We start from the raw sequence: 16573 nt of genomic DNA, 5'->3' as shown, positions 1-16573 counted from the left end.
CCCAATCTCTTCTGATTGGGATCTCCCAATCTCTTCTGATTTGGGGATAAAAAGAGGTTCAAAAAGAAAGAAAGAAAAAAAAGAAAAAAAGAATTAAAAAAAAGAGATTGAATTAAAAATTCAATCAAGAATTTTAAAAAGAATTAAGAAAAAAAAGATTGAAGAGATTAGGATCTCTTCTGATTTGGGGATAAAAAAAGGTTCAAAAATAAAGAAAGAAAAAAAGAAAAAAGAAGAATTAAAAAAAAGAAAATGAATAAAGAAAAGTATAAAAAAGAAAAATATATATATATTAGATAGTCTAGTTAAAAAACGTTAAAAAAGAAAAGGGTAAAAGTTTTAAAAAATTTTAGCAGAAGAAGAGAAAAAAAAATGAAAAAAAAAATTAAATTAACTGCAAGACTAAAAAATCACAGGGAGAAATCCATGAGTTCCGTGGTTTGTTTTCTCCTCCTCTGGAATTCTGCTGCTCTCCTTGGTATTGAAACTGCACTCCTTGGTAGGTGAACTTGGTCTTGGCAGGATTTCTTGTTGATCTTCTGGGGGATGGGCCTGTTGTAGTGATTCTCAAGTGTCTTTGCCCCAGGCGGAATTGCACCGCCCTTACCAGGGTCCGGGCTGAGTGATCCGCTTGCCTTTGCTTTCAGGAGCTTTTGTTCCCTGAGCGCTTTCCGTAGAGTTCCGGAGGACGGGAATACAAATGGCGGCCTCCTGGTCTCCGGCCGGAGGAGCCAAGAGCCCGGGGCCCCACTCCCCAGTGCGCCCTCAGAGAACAGCTCCCAGTAACTCGCGTCTGCCTGACCTCCGGCCGCGCTCCCAGCTCACCGAGCCTGCGACCGGTTCAAGGCAACTCTGAGCTGCGCGCTCACTGTCGGCTCTGTCTCTGCAGCCGGCTTTCCCGTTCCAATATCCGCAAGCTCTGCGACACTCAGACACCCCCGATCCTTCTGTGACCCCACGGGACCTGAGATCACGCCAACCCCGCGTGGGCTTCGCCCCGGTTTAGCCTCCGGAGCGATGTCCCTCAGCGGAACAGACTTTTAAAAGTCCCGATTTTGTGCTCCGTTGCTCCGCCGCTTGCCGGGAGCCGGCCCCTCCCCCCGGGGTCTATCTTCCCGTCGCTTTGGATTCACTTCTCCACCAGTCCTACCTTTCAGAAAGTGGTTGTTTTTCTGTTTCTAGAATTGCTGTTCTTCTCTTCGATCTGCCGATGGATTTGCAGGTGTTTGCAATCTTTAGATAAGCTCTCTAGCTGATCTCCTGCTAGCTGAGGTAGTCTCAGCCTGCTACTTCTCCGCCATCTTGACTCCTCCCCTCTCCCCCACTTTCCTATTTTATTTTATTTTTATTTATTTATTTGACAGAGATCACAAGTAGGCGGAGAGGTGTGCAGAGAAAGAGGGGGAAGCAGGCTCCCCAGTGAGCAGGGAGCCCAATGCAGGGCTCGATCCCAGAACCCTGAGACCGTGACCCAAGCCGAAGGAAGAGGCCTTACCCTCTGAGCCACCCAGGCGCCCCTGCAGGTGTTTTTATAATGCATAACTTGCACCAGGACCAGGGGGACAGGAGGGAAGTGAGCAAGGAGGCAGGGTTGGAGAGACCTGTCAGGCATGTTCAGGAAGGACTCCTTGCCTGAGTTGGACGTGTCTTGACTCTGAGCAAGGGGAAATCATGAAGGCTTTAAAGAAGGGAATCAACGTCATCTTGTTTAAATGCCAAAAAGATGACTCTGTCTTAAGATGGAGAATAGATTGGAGAATGATAAGAAAGGATTCTGAAACTAAATGTGAGTAAACAACGTAGAAGTAAAGTTAGGAGTGAGAAGAGGGTGTTTCAGGATAGAGAAAGTCTACAGCACTGATGTAATCGATGATCCATGAAGGAGGACTGAAAAGAACCTGCTGGACTGAGTGATGTGGAAGTTACCGGAAACTCAGCAAGAGCTATTTTAGGTAGTTAATTACTTTGAGGGAGGAAGTCAGAAGGTCTCTGGGAGTGTGCTGAGGTTTTAGTAGGAGGTGAGGAAGCTGGGAAAGGCAATATGAAGCCAGAATGGTTGTGAAAAGTTGGCAGGAGTGCAGGGGGCTGCAGGGGGTCCTGTTTGGAAGTTGGGGACAGTTAGCCTATTCTAACAGAGATGGAAAGGACCCGATGGACAGGACTTTGAAAATTTAGGAGTGGTATGGGATGGTCCATAACCTGATGACCCTGGAGGAGGCAGGATGTGAATGCAATCTGAGCCCACCTGGTGGGGGTGGAGGAGCCTCTCCTGGTATAACCACTGGGTGTAAGTAATGGATGCCTTCAGGTATAGGAAAGCTGGGAGCTCTTTTCTCATGATCTCCATGACCTCTGAGGAGGGGGAAAGTAGGTGCAGTGATGGGAGGATTCTAGGTGTGAAGCCTTCCTTTTGAAGAGGGAATCGGTCAGAGAGGATTGGGAGGCCACTGAGTGATACTGAAGATCCCTGGCTTGGTGACTTTAAGTCATTCATGGACTCTCTGTGTTCTGCGATCTGCTCTCTATGGGCCCAGCTGCATAAACATGGGCCTGGAGAAGACAAGCCATTGGCTCCCTTCGGGGTTGGGTTCCCCAGGGAAGTAAAAAGGGGATGTCAGGGAGGGAGGTGTTCAGGCTTTTGGCAGGAGTGATTGGATGATAGACCAGGGCATCTAAGTGGCCGGGAGGTAGGGTAGGTGATAGATTCCAGAAAGATTGTGGTAGCTGTTTTGAATAACTGAGCTAGAAAGGGGGAAAGTTGTGTTTTGAAGTTAAATTGGGTGCTGAATTAGTGATTTTTAAGCTGCAGCAGCAGCTTGCGATGGTAATGTCTAGATTATGACTGTGTGTAGGTTTCTTTTTTTTAGATTTATTTGAGAGAGTGTGCATGTGCACGAGAGCATGGGGGAGCAGAGGGAGGAGCAGACTCGCATTGAGCAGGGATCCTGATGTGGGGCTCAATCCCAGGACCATCATGACCTGAGCTGAAGGCAGATGCATCACTGACTGAGCCACCTAGGTATCGCGACTGTGTGGAATTCTGTGATTAAACAAGGAAATGGTTTTAATCAGTCATATTTCTCATCATAAGTGTAAGAAACATTTGGATCAGTAAGGTACCAGTTCTAAAATTTGGATAATCTTAAATATTTTCTCTAAATAGTAACTAATTTCTTTTGCTTTAAAGTGATTAATTTCCCCACTTTTCTGTGTGGTCCCCAATTTATATTTTGAAGTTATTTGATACATTGCAAGAGGGTTTTACGGGTTATTACCCTAATTTGGTTCTTCTGAGAGAATCATTGCTGATATCATTAAAACCTGTGGACCTGGGGCACCTGGGTGGCTCAGTGGGTTAAGCCTCTGCCTTTGGCTCAGGTCATGATCTTAGGGTCCTGGGATGGAGCCCCCCCATCAGGCTTTCTGCTCAGCAGGGAGCCTGCCTCCCCCTCTCTCTGCCTGTCTCTCTGCCTACTTGTGTTCTCTCTCTCTGTCAAATAAGTAAATAAAATCTTCAAAAAAAAAAAAACCCCACCAAAAACCATGGACCTGCTAAAACCATCACTTATTTTTGTTTAGCACATTGTCTTACTAGGTAACATACTCGTCTACTTGTACTTAGGGGTTATCCTGAATATTCCTAAGAGCTGTGTATTCTGTGCTTTCAAATCATTTCAGATAATGTAATACATTTTGGGTGGGAATACCTGTCTTATCAGCTACAGTTACCAATAGAGTAGTTTCTCTACCAGCTGGATCATACTGTCATTTCTCACTTCTTTTTGTCTGGCTCCTGATGAAGGGGTCCAATGAACATTACCACGTACACTCTGATGAGAAAGAGAAATCCCTTGTATGTACAAAGTGGTAAAAGACCCCCTACCGAGGTCAAAATTGTCAGATAATCAGCACTCCTTTACATAGAATATTAAGAAGTTTTAGATAGTTTGTGTATTTGAAATGGTCTTTTTTCTTAAACGGATTAATATCTTTTGTGCTGTTAGCTTCACTGCCTTTCCTTCTGCTTCATTTTAGGAAGAAAAAAAAAAGAACCCTAGAGAGTGTTGGACTGTTCCCTTGGCCGTGTACACAGTGCTAATGAGGTGCCTTCGGGAAGGGGTAAGCCTCCTTTGTTGTCCTCTGTAGACACCTGCCATTGTAATAACCCTTCAGGCACTGTGTGCGGATTGTAGCCTGCAGCGGTGCAGGAGCTTGTCAGCCCAGTATTGCTTCTGAATTTCAATAATCCCAACACGCTGCCGTGAGCAAGTGACCTACAGCAGAGCACGTGTAAAAACCAGCTAGCTTTCTCCTTCACTTTTGACAATGTCTTGCCTTTTAAAAGATGATAACAAGCACAAACAACGTAAGTAGATTTTTACTAACATGTTCTCAGTCCTCCCCTGCTTTTAAGCTTATTGAGACACCAGTTTAGTAAGCAAGGGGTATGCAGGGACTTTTCTGTGAGCCTCAAAAGCCCCCTGATTATCTTGTCAGGTTGCCATTTTGCAGTTCAGAAACAGGAAGCTTCCACCGGTACCCATGGATTTTTAATATTAAATAGTGTTTATTTCGTGATTTTTTCCCCCAGTTTATTCACTGTCCTCCTCATGCTGTTGTTTGTGGCTGAAAAATCAGCCAACTGTCCAACCAACTGACCAGTATATGTAGCTCCTGTGTGTTGCTGTGCAAAGGATTTGATAGCTGACCTGAAAGGTTTGCAATTTCTGTTGGCTTTAAACCATTTGACATGGCTTCACCCAAGGCAAAGCCATAAGCGAAAAACATTCCTTAAGGAGTGAAAAAAATATGTCACAATAAACATCTTCCTTTTGAGTTCATTACTTGCTGCGTTGTATGGAAGTGGAATGATGTTGCAAGTGTAGAAGAGCTCTGCGAGGTTTGCCCCCTAGTGATCCAGAAGTGAAGCTTGAACACTTCCCAGTCCATAGGGTTGGATGTGTTGTCAGCTGTCGTTCCGGGACATGAATGAAGCCGGTAAGTCCTACTTTATCAATAATATGAGAATGAAGTCCTGTTTATCTGTAGTCCCAAGATGTGTTTCAGTTTACCATTCAAGGCCTCAAGCTAAGCACACTTGGGGGCACACAGATGAAGAAGGTGAATATTCTCTTTACACACTGATCCCATCTATTGCGGGAGATAAAGATAAAAATATAAAGTGGAATATGTCGGGCGCCTGGGTGGCTCAGTGGGTTAAGCCGCTGCCTTCGGCTCAGGTCATGATCTCAGGGTCCTGGGATCGAGTCCCACATCGGGCTCTCTGCTGAGCAGGGAGCCTGTTTCCTCCTCTCTCTCTCTGCCTGCCTCTCTGCCTACTTGTAATCTCTCTCTGTCAAATAAATAAATAAATCTTTAAAAAAAAAAAATAAAGTGGAATATGTCGAGTGTATAAATGTGAACAAAATTTGGGAACTCAAGGGAGAAAGGAGTCTTCTAGAAACTTAACAGTGTAAAGAAATTTATACAACTTTGTATTTTAATTTTTAAAAGTTAGATTAATGTGTAGTAAAAGATGATTAGTTCTAGTCCATGGGATTTTATCCTTTATTGAAAATCTTCTCCCCATCCCCTGCTGTGTTTATCACTGTGCATGTAATATGAAGAATAATGTCTGATATCCATGTATATTGTTATTAAATAATTATTAATAATTATAATGACATTTTATATTGTAGTAGCACATGTACCTTTCAATGTCTTGGTATGTATGACAGGTCTTGTGTATTTTTCATGAAGAGGGAGGGAAGTCCAGGACTCTATAACTAATGAAAATTTTATTTTCTATCTGAAAAGCAGTTAGATATGTGCTTGGCACATGTGCCCCTTGCTTTTCAAAAGTTCATGTTACCTGCTTCACTTTTACAAAATACCCACGTTAGCACTTGTTTTTTCTAATTGAAAGAAATGGGAAGAGGATTTCTGCTTCTATGAAAAAAGATGAAAAGCAAAAATAGCCTTCAGATTTGTTTTGCAGCGAGTTGTTATACAGGGAGGCCTCCCCCGCCCTGTAAAGCAGGGAGAGCGGCCCTGCCATGTTTCTTCCTTTCCCCGGAATCTACTCATCATCAAGCTACCATGGCTTTGAACCGCGGTGTCTTTGAGTGTCTGGGCTTTGTCTGGATGTATTATCTTCATCCGTTAACAAGATGTGTCCTAAGATACCAGAGAAGCCTGAGAGAAGTTATTTTTGGGGTCTGGGACTACTCAAAATCTTGTCTATTTAAATTAATGTAATTGCTCTTCACTTTACACCATTGGGGCTTAGGAAAGTTTTCACAGGAACACAGTACTTTTGGATAGTGGGGGAAACCTGAACTTTAACTTTGTCTCTGTAAAAGAGATAAAGTAAGGGATGATTATATCCCCCCATAGAAAAAGGTTTCTATCTTTACAAAAATAACTCAATTGTAGCAGTTCTTTAATGTAATAGGTCTACTGTCTTTAAGACATAGTTGAGGGTAAATAATTAAGCCTCTTATCTTCAACAATTAAAACCTTTTTCCAGGTAGGAAAACTGTTTTCCGAGAACCTACTGATGTTTCTGAATGTAGGTTTTTTTTTGTGAAATATACATTATAAACAAAAGAGCATGTGAAATTTTTGTGTATGCTTATATGTATGGCTAAAAGCATACACTTAGATATACCCACTCTTGAAGGAAGTGAGAAGGGCTGGTGGCTTATAGAATTCTTCTCTGTCCCTCTTGGATTGCAGCTTGCTTTTTCTTTTAAGGAGTAGCCACTATTCTGACTTTATGATAAATATTCCCAAGTTTTTTTTTTTTTTTAAAGATTTTTTTCTTTTATTTGACAGAGATCACAAACAAAGAGGCAGGCAGAGAGAGAGGAGGAAGCAGGTTCCCTGCTGTGCAGAGAGCCCGATGTGGGGCTCAATACCAGAACCCCAGGATCATGACCTGAGCTGAAAGCAGAGCCTTTAATCTGCTGAGCCACCCAGGCTCCCTCAAGTTTTTTTTTTTTTAATCATGTTTCCATCTTTGATTGTATTGCTAGACATTTCTTCCTTTCCTTCCTTCCTTCTTTCCTTCTTTTGTTTTCTTTCTTTCTTTCTTTTGAGGGAGGGACAGAGGGAGATGGAGAAAGAGAATCTTAAGCAGGATCCTCGCCCAGCCCAATGTGGGGGGCTTGATCTCACGACCCTGAGATCATGACCTGAGCCAAAATCAAGAGTTGGATGCTTAAGCGACTGAGCCACCCAGGTGCCCCTATATTGATAGATATTTCATTGCCTGTTTCTTAAGGCTAAACGTCATATAAATAAATGGCACCAAATCCTGTGGAGACTTAATTCTTTAGCTCCAATGTTAGGTCAAGATTGATACATGCTAATTATGAAAACTGTCATTCATTTATACTACTGTGTAGTATGTTGTTAGAATACATGCTTCAATATACATAGAAATGTGTATATTAGTTATACTCCTACTGGTAGGGTATAAAAGTACCCCTTAACCCACATCTCGAATATTTGATATAGTGAGACTCCAAATTTTTGCAAATTTCATGGACATTAAATATTTTCTCATAATAGTTTTAATATTCATTTTTGTGATTACTGATAGGATCACCTATCAGTTTTTTCATTTTGGTTTTACATTGCTTTGCAGGAATTCTGTACACTGCCTCCCTTACTGCAAGCCTATTGTTATAAAATGTTTGAAATCTTAGAAAAGGAAAGAAAACTATAATGGTGACCTTTATTTCCATCACTTAGTTTTAACAGTTTTTAACATTTTGCTCTTCTTTCTTTGTTGTGGCATAGGTGTATATATTCATGTGTACATGCATTTATTACTCGTTTACTCATTTCTTTATTTTCTGAACTGTTTGAAAAGATTGCAGACATAATGGCACTCTACCCACTGGAGTTATGTGTTCTGGATATTCTGTTTTTATGTGTTACAGATATTTTGTGATTTATGGTTGGACTTTTCATTTTCTTTATAGTGTCTGTTGATAAGCAGGAGTTTCTCATTTTAATATAGCTAAAATTATCAATCTGCTTCATTATGATTTGTGGTTTTTGGGTCTTAAATGCTTCTCTTCTTCGTCATTAAGATGGTCTATTCCATTTTCTTCTTCTTCTTTTTTTTAAGATTTATTTATTTATTTGGCAGAGAGATCACAAGTAGGCAGAGAGGCGGGCAGACAGAGAGGGCAAAGCAGGCTCCCTGCTGAGCAGATAGCCTGATGCGGGGCTCGATCCAGGACCCTGAGGTCATGACCTGAGCTGAAGGCAGAGGCTTAACCCATTGAGCCACCCAGGCACCCCATCCATTTTCTTCTAAAAGCTTTATTTTCCCTTTTTCTATTTAGAACTTTAATCTGTTTGCAATTATTTTGTGTGTGTGGTGCTATGTATGGGTAGTTTTATTTTGAAAAAGTAATATGGATATCTGATCTCCCAGCATTATTTAATGAGAAGGTCACCCTGTCCCCAGGTCTGCAGTGTCCCCTGTGCCATCAATGTCTCTTCCCGGACTCTGTTGGACTATTATCTGTCTCTGTGCCATACCATCCAAATATTTTCTATTATTTAATAATTTTTAAGTGGGGAGCCTTTCCCTACTAACATAATCTTTTTTTTCTTTAAGATTTTATTTATTTAAGAGAGAGCATGTACATGAGAGAGAGCATGAGCGCTTGGGACAGTAAGAGTGAGCAAGCGGCCTGATATAGGACTTGATCCCAGGACCCTGGGATCATGACCTGAGCCAAAGGCAGACACCCAATCATCTGAGCCACCCAGGCACCCCAACATAATCTTTTTCAAGAGTTTCTTAGCTATTTTTGTTCCTTTCACTTGTGGATAGCTTTTACAGTCACCTCTTCAGGTGCGCCTGTTGGGATCTTAAGAATATATCTGTAAATAAATTTGAGGAGAATTAGTTGAAATTAGAAGATGGAGGGTCTACTCAGTGAGAAGACTTATAATAGGAAAATGATACATTTGATTGAAAAAACTGAATTAAGGAAACTGAAGTTTCTTTGAATTCTTGAAGACATTTAGCTAATGTATTTATTGCTCAAGTTAATTCTCTCAGATGTAGGTCTCATTCTTTGCAGCTAACATTTCTGAGACCTATATGATGTCCTAGCTGGGTACAAGAAAAGTAAAGATGAATTAAGACACTGCCCTCCCTTCATTTTTTTTAGGAAAGAGAGAATTATTTTTTACCTCAGTTCTGTGTGTCTGCCTTTTATTGTTGTTTTTGTAACTTAATTTGCTTTGGTTTCTTTGTGTAGTCACTAAGACATTTCCGGCTGTGAACTGTTTTCTTTCTCTAGTGTTAGCTGTATCTCACTAGTTTTGACATATAGTGTTTCCAGTGTTGCTGTTTTATTGATAGTCCCCAGTTCTCATTTTAAATTTGTCCTTACTCCAGGGTTATTTATGAGATGGTTAAAACTTTTTCAGGTGGGTAGGATTTTATTGTCTTTCCCCTCCCTTTGTTAAAATAGTGAAGTTGCATTACCTTATCAAGAAAGTGGTTTGGCCGGGGCACCTGGATGGCTCAGTTGTTAAGCCTCTGCCTTCAGCTCAGGTCATGATCCCAGGGTCCTGGCATCAAGCCCCATATCGGGGTTCCTCCTCAGTGGAGAGCCTCCTTCTCCTTCCTCTCCTGGTCCCCCTGCTTGTGCTTGTGCGCGTGCTCTTTCTCGCTCTCTCTCTCTCACTGTTGCTCTCTGGCAAATAAATAAATAAATAAATAAAATCTTTAAAAAAAAAAAAATCCCCAAAACGTTGTTTGTCCTATTTCTCTTTGGATGAAAAAAAATTATGGTTAAGTACACATAACATAAAACTTAACCACTTTAACCACTAAGCATATAGTTCTGTGAAATTGAGTACATTTACATTGCTGTGCTATTTCTTTTGTTTTAAATATAGTGAGATGTCCTTATTGCCTCACTGAACTGAGTTTTTTTTCTGCATCAAAACTTAATAATGTGTCTTGTTGAATATGGGCCATTGGTTATGGGCCTGGTAAAAACCAGGGTTTTACCCCTTTTCTTTCTTTTTTCTAATTTCTGCATTGGGAAGAAAGCAGTATAGATATTTTACTTCATTTTAATTTGATATGTAGACTTCTTAGAAGCCAATTTTAGTTTTAAATTATAAAATTTTTTTGTTCATTACATATAGAAAATTGGCTTTGCCATGAGATATTTATAAGTGTTGTAAGAATAAAGCATTTTTAAATCAAATACATTGAGACACTGGATTAAACAAGGTTGGACAGTTTTGGTCTTTTTTAGTACTTTTCAGAGCTTATAATTATGACTCTACTTGGGATAGTGTATGCAACATTTTCAAAGCAATTTGCCCACAGACCCACCTTACCCTATGTCATTGTGGGATGCACTTTGGGAGAGGAAGCTATGAACTGACACAGAGTGTTGGGAGTTTAAGATAGTTTTCAGTAGGTTTTCTCTAAAGTTATCTAAAATATTATGAACATGTTTTCCAAACAGCAAACCTACTTTCTGAACATGATTTCTGTAACTTTTAACAGTGGTGATAGGGATGCAAATTAGTTATTTTTGTCCTTGTTACAGTTGTCAGGTGGAGAGAGGGGAAATATTTAGAGTAAGAGACATGTGGTGGACCACAGAAACAATAGGAAGATCTGGTGTGACTGTTGAAAAAGGAGTATGGCAGTATGGAAGGAAAGGTTTTCATGACACTGACTGACTTTAAGAATTGGGGCTAGCATTTCAGAGACCTTGAGCTGGGAGACAGAGGATGTGAATTTCAATCCCTCATGTGCTACTCTTTAGTTGTTTTATCTTGGTCAAGGTCTGGGTGCCCTACCTGGTGGTATTTCTTACATAGGAGGACACTTGTTCTTGATGATCTTCCATGAGCTTCTGAAGTGGGCCCCTTCTGAGTCTGACAAATTTCCCTTCCGTTTCTTTGATTTTTATGCTTGCATACAGTAGCAAGGAGTAGTTCCCTCCTTGGGATCATTGCTGTAATGATCTCAGGAGTATTTGGCAATGAACTTACATGATGTATGTTTTATATATGCATGGAATAAACAGGATGAGAAAGGTGACATTTCTCTGAGGTGTTTGTTTTAATCCGGGTAGGTAGCATCCCATTTTACAACCCCAAAGAAGCTGGAAATGGGTCCTAGACAATTTTCACATATTTGGAGGAAAAGATTAATTTGTGTATTTCTATTTGATCAGCCACATGTTTTTTGATAGCCTGTGTAATAGTCTGCAATAATTATAGGTGCTGAACTGACATGGCGTAGGTTGTAGTTAAAAATATGAGGTTAAAAAAATAATGAATACTGTTTTTCTGAAAATAAATAAATTGGAAAAAAAAAAGAAAATGTTCAGAAACCTTAGAGATTTATGATAACACATGAGATTTGTGATTACACAAATCACATGATATCTGGTTCTTTTCCTTAATAATAAAACATGTAAAATAAATAAATAAAGACAGGAGATTAAGAAGCAAAAAAAAATATGAGGTTAAAAAAATAAACTGTTGGCTTTATTGTTTTATTTCTGAAGAATAATCAATAATTTTGGAGTAACAAAATTATTTTAAGAGGAAATAAGAGGAAATTTCATTTTTTAACTAGAGCTCTTTTTTTTTTTTTAAGGAAACTGGTAAAACTATTTATGTGTTTAATTAGAAAAGACTGGGCTTGAATTAGTATGAAGTGCCAGAGATACATTATCTTTGAAATGTTTTAGACAACTAGGGTTCCTAAAACAAAGAGAGAAATGAGTTAAAATTCTTGGTTTTTGATAAAAGTTAAAGCTTTTCTATATTTTCTGATTTTGTTATTGTAACAGTTTATTTTATCCTCTAATGAAAAAATATGTGTGTCTCAACATCAGGTTCTTTCTCAGTACTCACGGCTCTGATGGAATTTTTGCAGTGAGACTGGGCAACATGTATGTGGAATAGAAATGATCCAGTGTTTTCTTTAGTACTATGCATGATTTTTTTTTTTTTTGATCTAAGTATAGTATACTTATTTGATGGTACACGACAAGGTTAGTGCTCCCCAAGCTGGGGAGGTTGGAAACTGTGTAGAAGTCAAGAGATTCTCACTGTGTTGGGGAAAGAGTTGGGGCAAGGACTCCTCAGCAGCTGAGGGCCTCTTTTTCCTCTTGCTCTAATGGGGTCTGGGGTCCAGAGGGCTCTTACTCCTTGGAGGCTGTGTGGCCCATAAAGTCCATCACCTGGTTGTTATAGCCAAATTCATTCTAATATCAGGAAATGAGCTTGATGAAGTGGTCCTTGAGAGCAAAGTCTGTCCCAGCACTGAAGGTGGAAGAGTGGGTGTCACTGTTCAAGTCGCAAGAGACATCTGGTCCTCAGCCCAGGATACTTTTGAGGGAACCCTTTAGCAACTTCTTGATGTCATTATATTTGGCAGCTTTCTTCAGGTGGCAGGTCACATCCATGACTGACATGTTGGAGGTAGGGACCTGGAAGGTCATGTTTGTGAGCTGCTTAATCAGCCCAGGGATAGTCTTGCCTACAGCTGTGGCAGTGCCGGTAGAATGTTCTGGGAAGCCCCTTGATCATCATGCCACAGCTTCCCAAAGGGGCTATCCAACATCTTCTGGGTGGCAATGATGGCATGGAGTCATGAGTCTCTCCATGATGCCAAAGTTGTGATGGATGATCTTGGCTAGAGGGGCCACGGAGTTGGTGGTGCAGAAAGCATTGCTGTCAGTCTTTAGGGAGTTGTCATACTTCTGGTTCTTGCCCATCACAAACATGGGGACATTAGCAGAAGGGGGAGAGATGATGATCCTCTTGGCCCCAACTTCCAAGTGAGCCGAGGTGGTGCCTTATCCTTATCCATGGTGGTGAAGACCTCTTTGGACTCCACAACATACTTAGCACCAGCATCACCCCATTTGATACTGGCAGGATCTCACTCCTGGAAGATGGAGATGGGCTTTCCATTGATGCAAGTTTTCTGTTCTCAGTCTTGACTATGCTGTTGAATTTACCAGGGGTGGAATCATACAGGAACACGTAGACCATGTAGTTGAGGTAAATGAAGGGGTCATCTATGATGACAGTATCCATTTTGCCAGAGTTAAAAGCAGCCCTGGTGACCAGGCACCCAATATGGCCAAATCACTTTACTTTCACCTTCACCATCATGTTTTAGGGGTATGGCTGGCACTGCATCAAAAGATGCAGCCATCTGTTGAATGGGAAGGAGCAGAGAGCCATTATCCATAATGTTTTTTTTTTCCAATTTATTTATTTTCAGAAAAACATTATTCATTATTTTTTCACCACACCCAGTGCTCCATGCAAGCCGTGCCCTCTATAATACCCACCACCTGGTACCCCAACCTCCCACCCCCCCACCACTTCAAACCCCTCAGATTGTTTTTCAGAGTCCATAGTTTCTCATGGTTCACCTCCCCTTCCAATTTACCCAAATTCCCTTCTCCTCTCTATCCATAATGTTTTGAATGCTATTCAGTAAAATGCAGAAGGGCTTACTATGTAAAGTAAGGTGGAGTTACCTAATATGTTTTGAAGTAAACCTTTGAGAATGGTATGAGGAATTGATCCTCAATTCTGATCCTGAATTAGTACCAAGTGAGATAGACCAGCTTCCAGAGAGGTGTTGTAGGGTAATAAGCACAAAGCATGGCATTTTCCATTCAAGGGTGAGGTTGCATCTCCTCTCCTCCTGTGGCAGGTAACTTCACAGGGGAGGCTTCAGAGTTTGGCTTTGCTGAGTTCAGTATGTGAGAACTGGTAAAATATCAATTGTAATATGTTTCAAAGATTTATATTGGTTGGATTTCTGTGTAAATTTTCATTTTCATTTGACTTATTTTTATCCTACTACATGCTTTGCACTGTTAACAAATCCTATAGGTCTTCTGTTTCTTACTCATTTAATACCTTTCCTTAGAGTTTTTCTATTTATCTTTTTATTAATATTTTTAGCTTATGGTATTATGGTTAGAGGAAATGGCATATGTATGATTTCAGTCCTTTAGAATTTGTTGAGACTTCTTTCATGACTCAGTATGTGTATACTGAGGGGAAAAAAAGCGAATTCTCTCATTGTTGGATAATGTGTTTTTTTCTGTCCATTAGGTCAAGCTTATTAATCTGTTAGGGATATAAATCTTCTGTATCTATGCCGATTGCTTCTTGTCTGTTTATTTTATCAGCTACTGAGATAGGTTTGAAATGCCTTCTTTGGTACATTTGCAATTTTGTATTTTGCCTTTATGGATTTTGAATATTAGTTATTAGACATATAAAAATATATAGATTATATTTCCCTTGGCTTATTGAAATTATCATTATCTTGTTACTTAAAAATTCACCAGTATAGGGCGCCTGGCTGGCTAAGTTGGCAGGGCATGTGACTCTTGATCTTGAAGTCATGCTTTCAAGTCCCATGTAAGGTGTATAAGTAATCAGAAGATTACTTATGAATAAATAAAACTTTAAGAAAATCACCAGTAATGCTTATTGTTCAAAGCCCATTCTGTCTTAAATTAATTTAGTTTTACCATCCTGTGCTGGGTTACATATGACTGGCATATCTTTTTTTTTTTTTTAAAGATTTTATTTCTTTATTTGACAGATCACAAGCAGGCAAAGCAGGTGGAGAGAGAGGAAGGGAAGCAGGCTCCCTGCTGAGCAGAGAGCCCGATGCAGGGCTGTATCCCAGGACCCTGGGATCATGACCTGAGTGGAAGGCAGAGGCTTTAACCCACTGAGCAACCCAGGCACCCAAGAAAATTAATTCTTAAAAGCAAACAAACAAACAAAAAAACCCAGTAACAGTCTATAAGACACCTTCATGAACTGAATTGGAAGGAAACACACTTCCCATCAGTTTGTAGGGATGTTCCATCCTCCTGGACCAACAGCACATGATGCCAAGGGGTGGCTTCCTAAGGCCCACAGCTGGCTGAACAGAAAAAGCCCTAAAATGCCTACTTCAGTTTCGATCCAGTATGCTCCTTAAGTTTCTGAACCGTTGTGAATATGTATATACATGGAGAGTTACCTATTTTAAGAATCTAAGGTTTTTGAAATTCATTATCAGCTTATCATCAGAGGTATATCCATACCCTCTTGCCTTGATTTATTTTTATTTAAAAATTTTTTTTATTTTTTTTATTAACATATAATGTATTATCAGCCCCAGGGGTACAAGTCTGTGAATCGCCAGGTTTACACACTTCATAGCACATACCTTCCTTAATGTCCATAACGCCACCACTCTCTTCCTACCGCCTTCCCCCCAGGAACCCTCAGTTTGTTTTGTGAGATTAAGAGTCTCTTATGGTTTGTCTCCCTCCTGATCCTATCTTGTTTCATTTATTCTTTTCCTACCCCCTAAACTCCCCACGTTGCCTCTCAACTTCCTCATATCAGGGAGATTATATGATAATTGTCTCTCTCTGATTGACATATTTCGCTCAGCATAATACCCTCTAGTTCTATCCATGTCGTTGCAAATGGCAAGATTTCATTTCTTTTGATGGCTGCATAGTATTCTGTTGTGTATGTATACCACATCTTTTTTATCCATTCATCTGTTGATGGACATCTAGGTTCTTTCCATAATTTGGTTATTGTGGACATTGCTGCTATAAACATTTGGGTGCATGTGCCCCTTCAGATCACTACATTTGTATCTTTAGGGTAAATACCCAGTAGTGCGATTGCTGGTTGTAGGGTAGCTGTATTTTCAACTTTTTGAGGAACCTCCATGCTGTTTTCCAGAGTGGTTGCACCAGCTTGCATTCCCACCAACAGTGTAGGAGGGTTCCCCTTTCTTCACATTCTCTCCAGCATCTGTCATTTCCTGACTTGTTAATTTTAGCCATTCTGACTAGTGTGAGGTGGTATCTCATTGTAGTTTTCATTTGTATTTCCCTGATGCTGAGTGATGTGGAGCACTTTTTCATGTGTCTGTTGGCCATCTGGATGTCTTTGCAGAAATGTCTATTCATGTCCTCTGCCCATTTCTTGATTGGATTATTTGTTCCTTGGGTGTTGAGTTTGATAAGTTCTTTCTAGATTTTGGATACTAGCCTTTTATCTGATATGTTGTTTGCAAATATCTTCTCCCATTCTGTCAGTTTTCTTTTTTTTTTTTAAAGATTTTATTCATTTATTTGACAGAGATCACAAGTAGGCAGAGAGGCAGGCAGAGAGAGAGAGAGGAGGAAGCAGGCTTCTTCCTGAGCAGAGAGCCCGACACGGGGCTCGATCCCAGGACCCTGGGATCATGACCTGAGCCGAAGGCAAAGGCTTAACCCACTGAGCCACCCAGGTGCCCCTAGTTTTCTTTTAGTTTTGTTGACTGTTTCCATTGCTGTGCAAATGCTTTTGATCTTGACAAGTCCCAATAGTTCATTTTTGCCCTTGCTTCCCTTGCCTTTGGCAGTGTTCCTAGAAAGAAGTTACTGGGATGAGGTCAAAGAGGTTGCTGTCTGACTGGTATATCTTTACCATTCTCTTATTAGCCTTTCTGGTGGAACAACTT

General features: G+C 40.4%; 1 protein-coding gene across 3 annotated transcripts in view; it reads left to right on the top strand.

Moving 5' to 3' along the window:
- ULK4 (unc-51 like kinase 4) overlaps nucleotides 1-16573 on the top strand; it is a 672337-nt gene that overhangs the window by 98535 nt on the left and 557229 nt on the right. For all 3 annotated transcript variants that reach the window (XM_044252436.1, XM_044252435.1, XM_044252437.1), the window contains exon 19: nucleotides 4036-4119. In XM_044252436.1, the coding sequence (XP_044108371.1) occupies nucleotides 4036-4119 (84 nt within the window). The remainder of the gene's footprint in view (nucleotides 1-4035; nucleotides 4120-16573) is intronic.

This window comes from Neovison vison, chromosome 6 (genome assembly GCF_020171115.1).
Source record: "Neovison vison isolate M4711 chromosome 6, ASM_NN_V1, whole genome shotgun sequence".
NCBI lineage: Eukaryota > Metazoa > Chordata > Mammalia > Carnivora > Mustelidae > Neogale > Neogale vison.
Note: the sequence above shows the minus strand (reverse complement) of the source record. Positions and strands in the feature narration are given on the sequence as shown.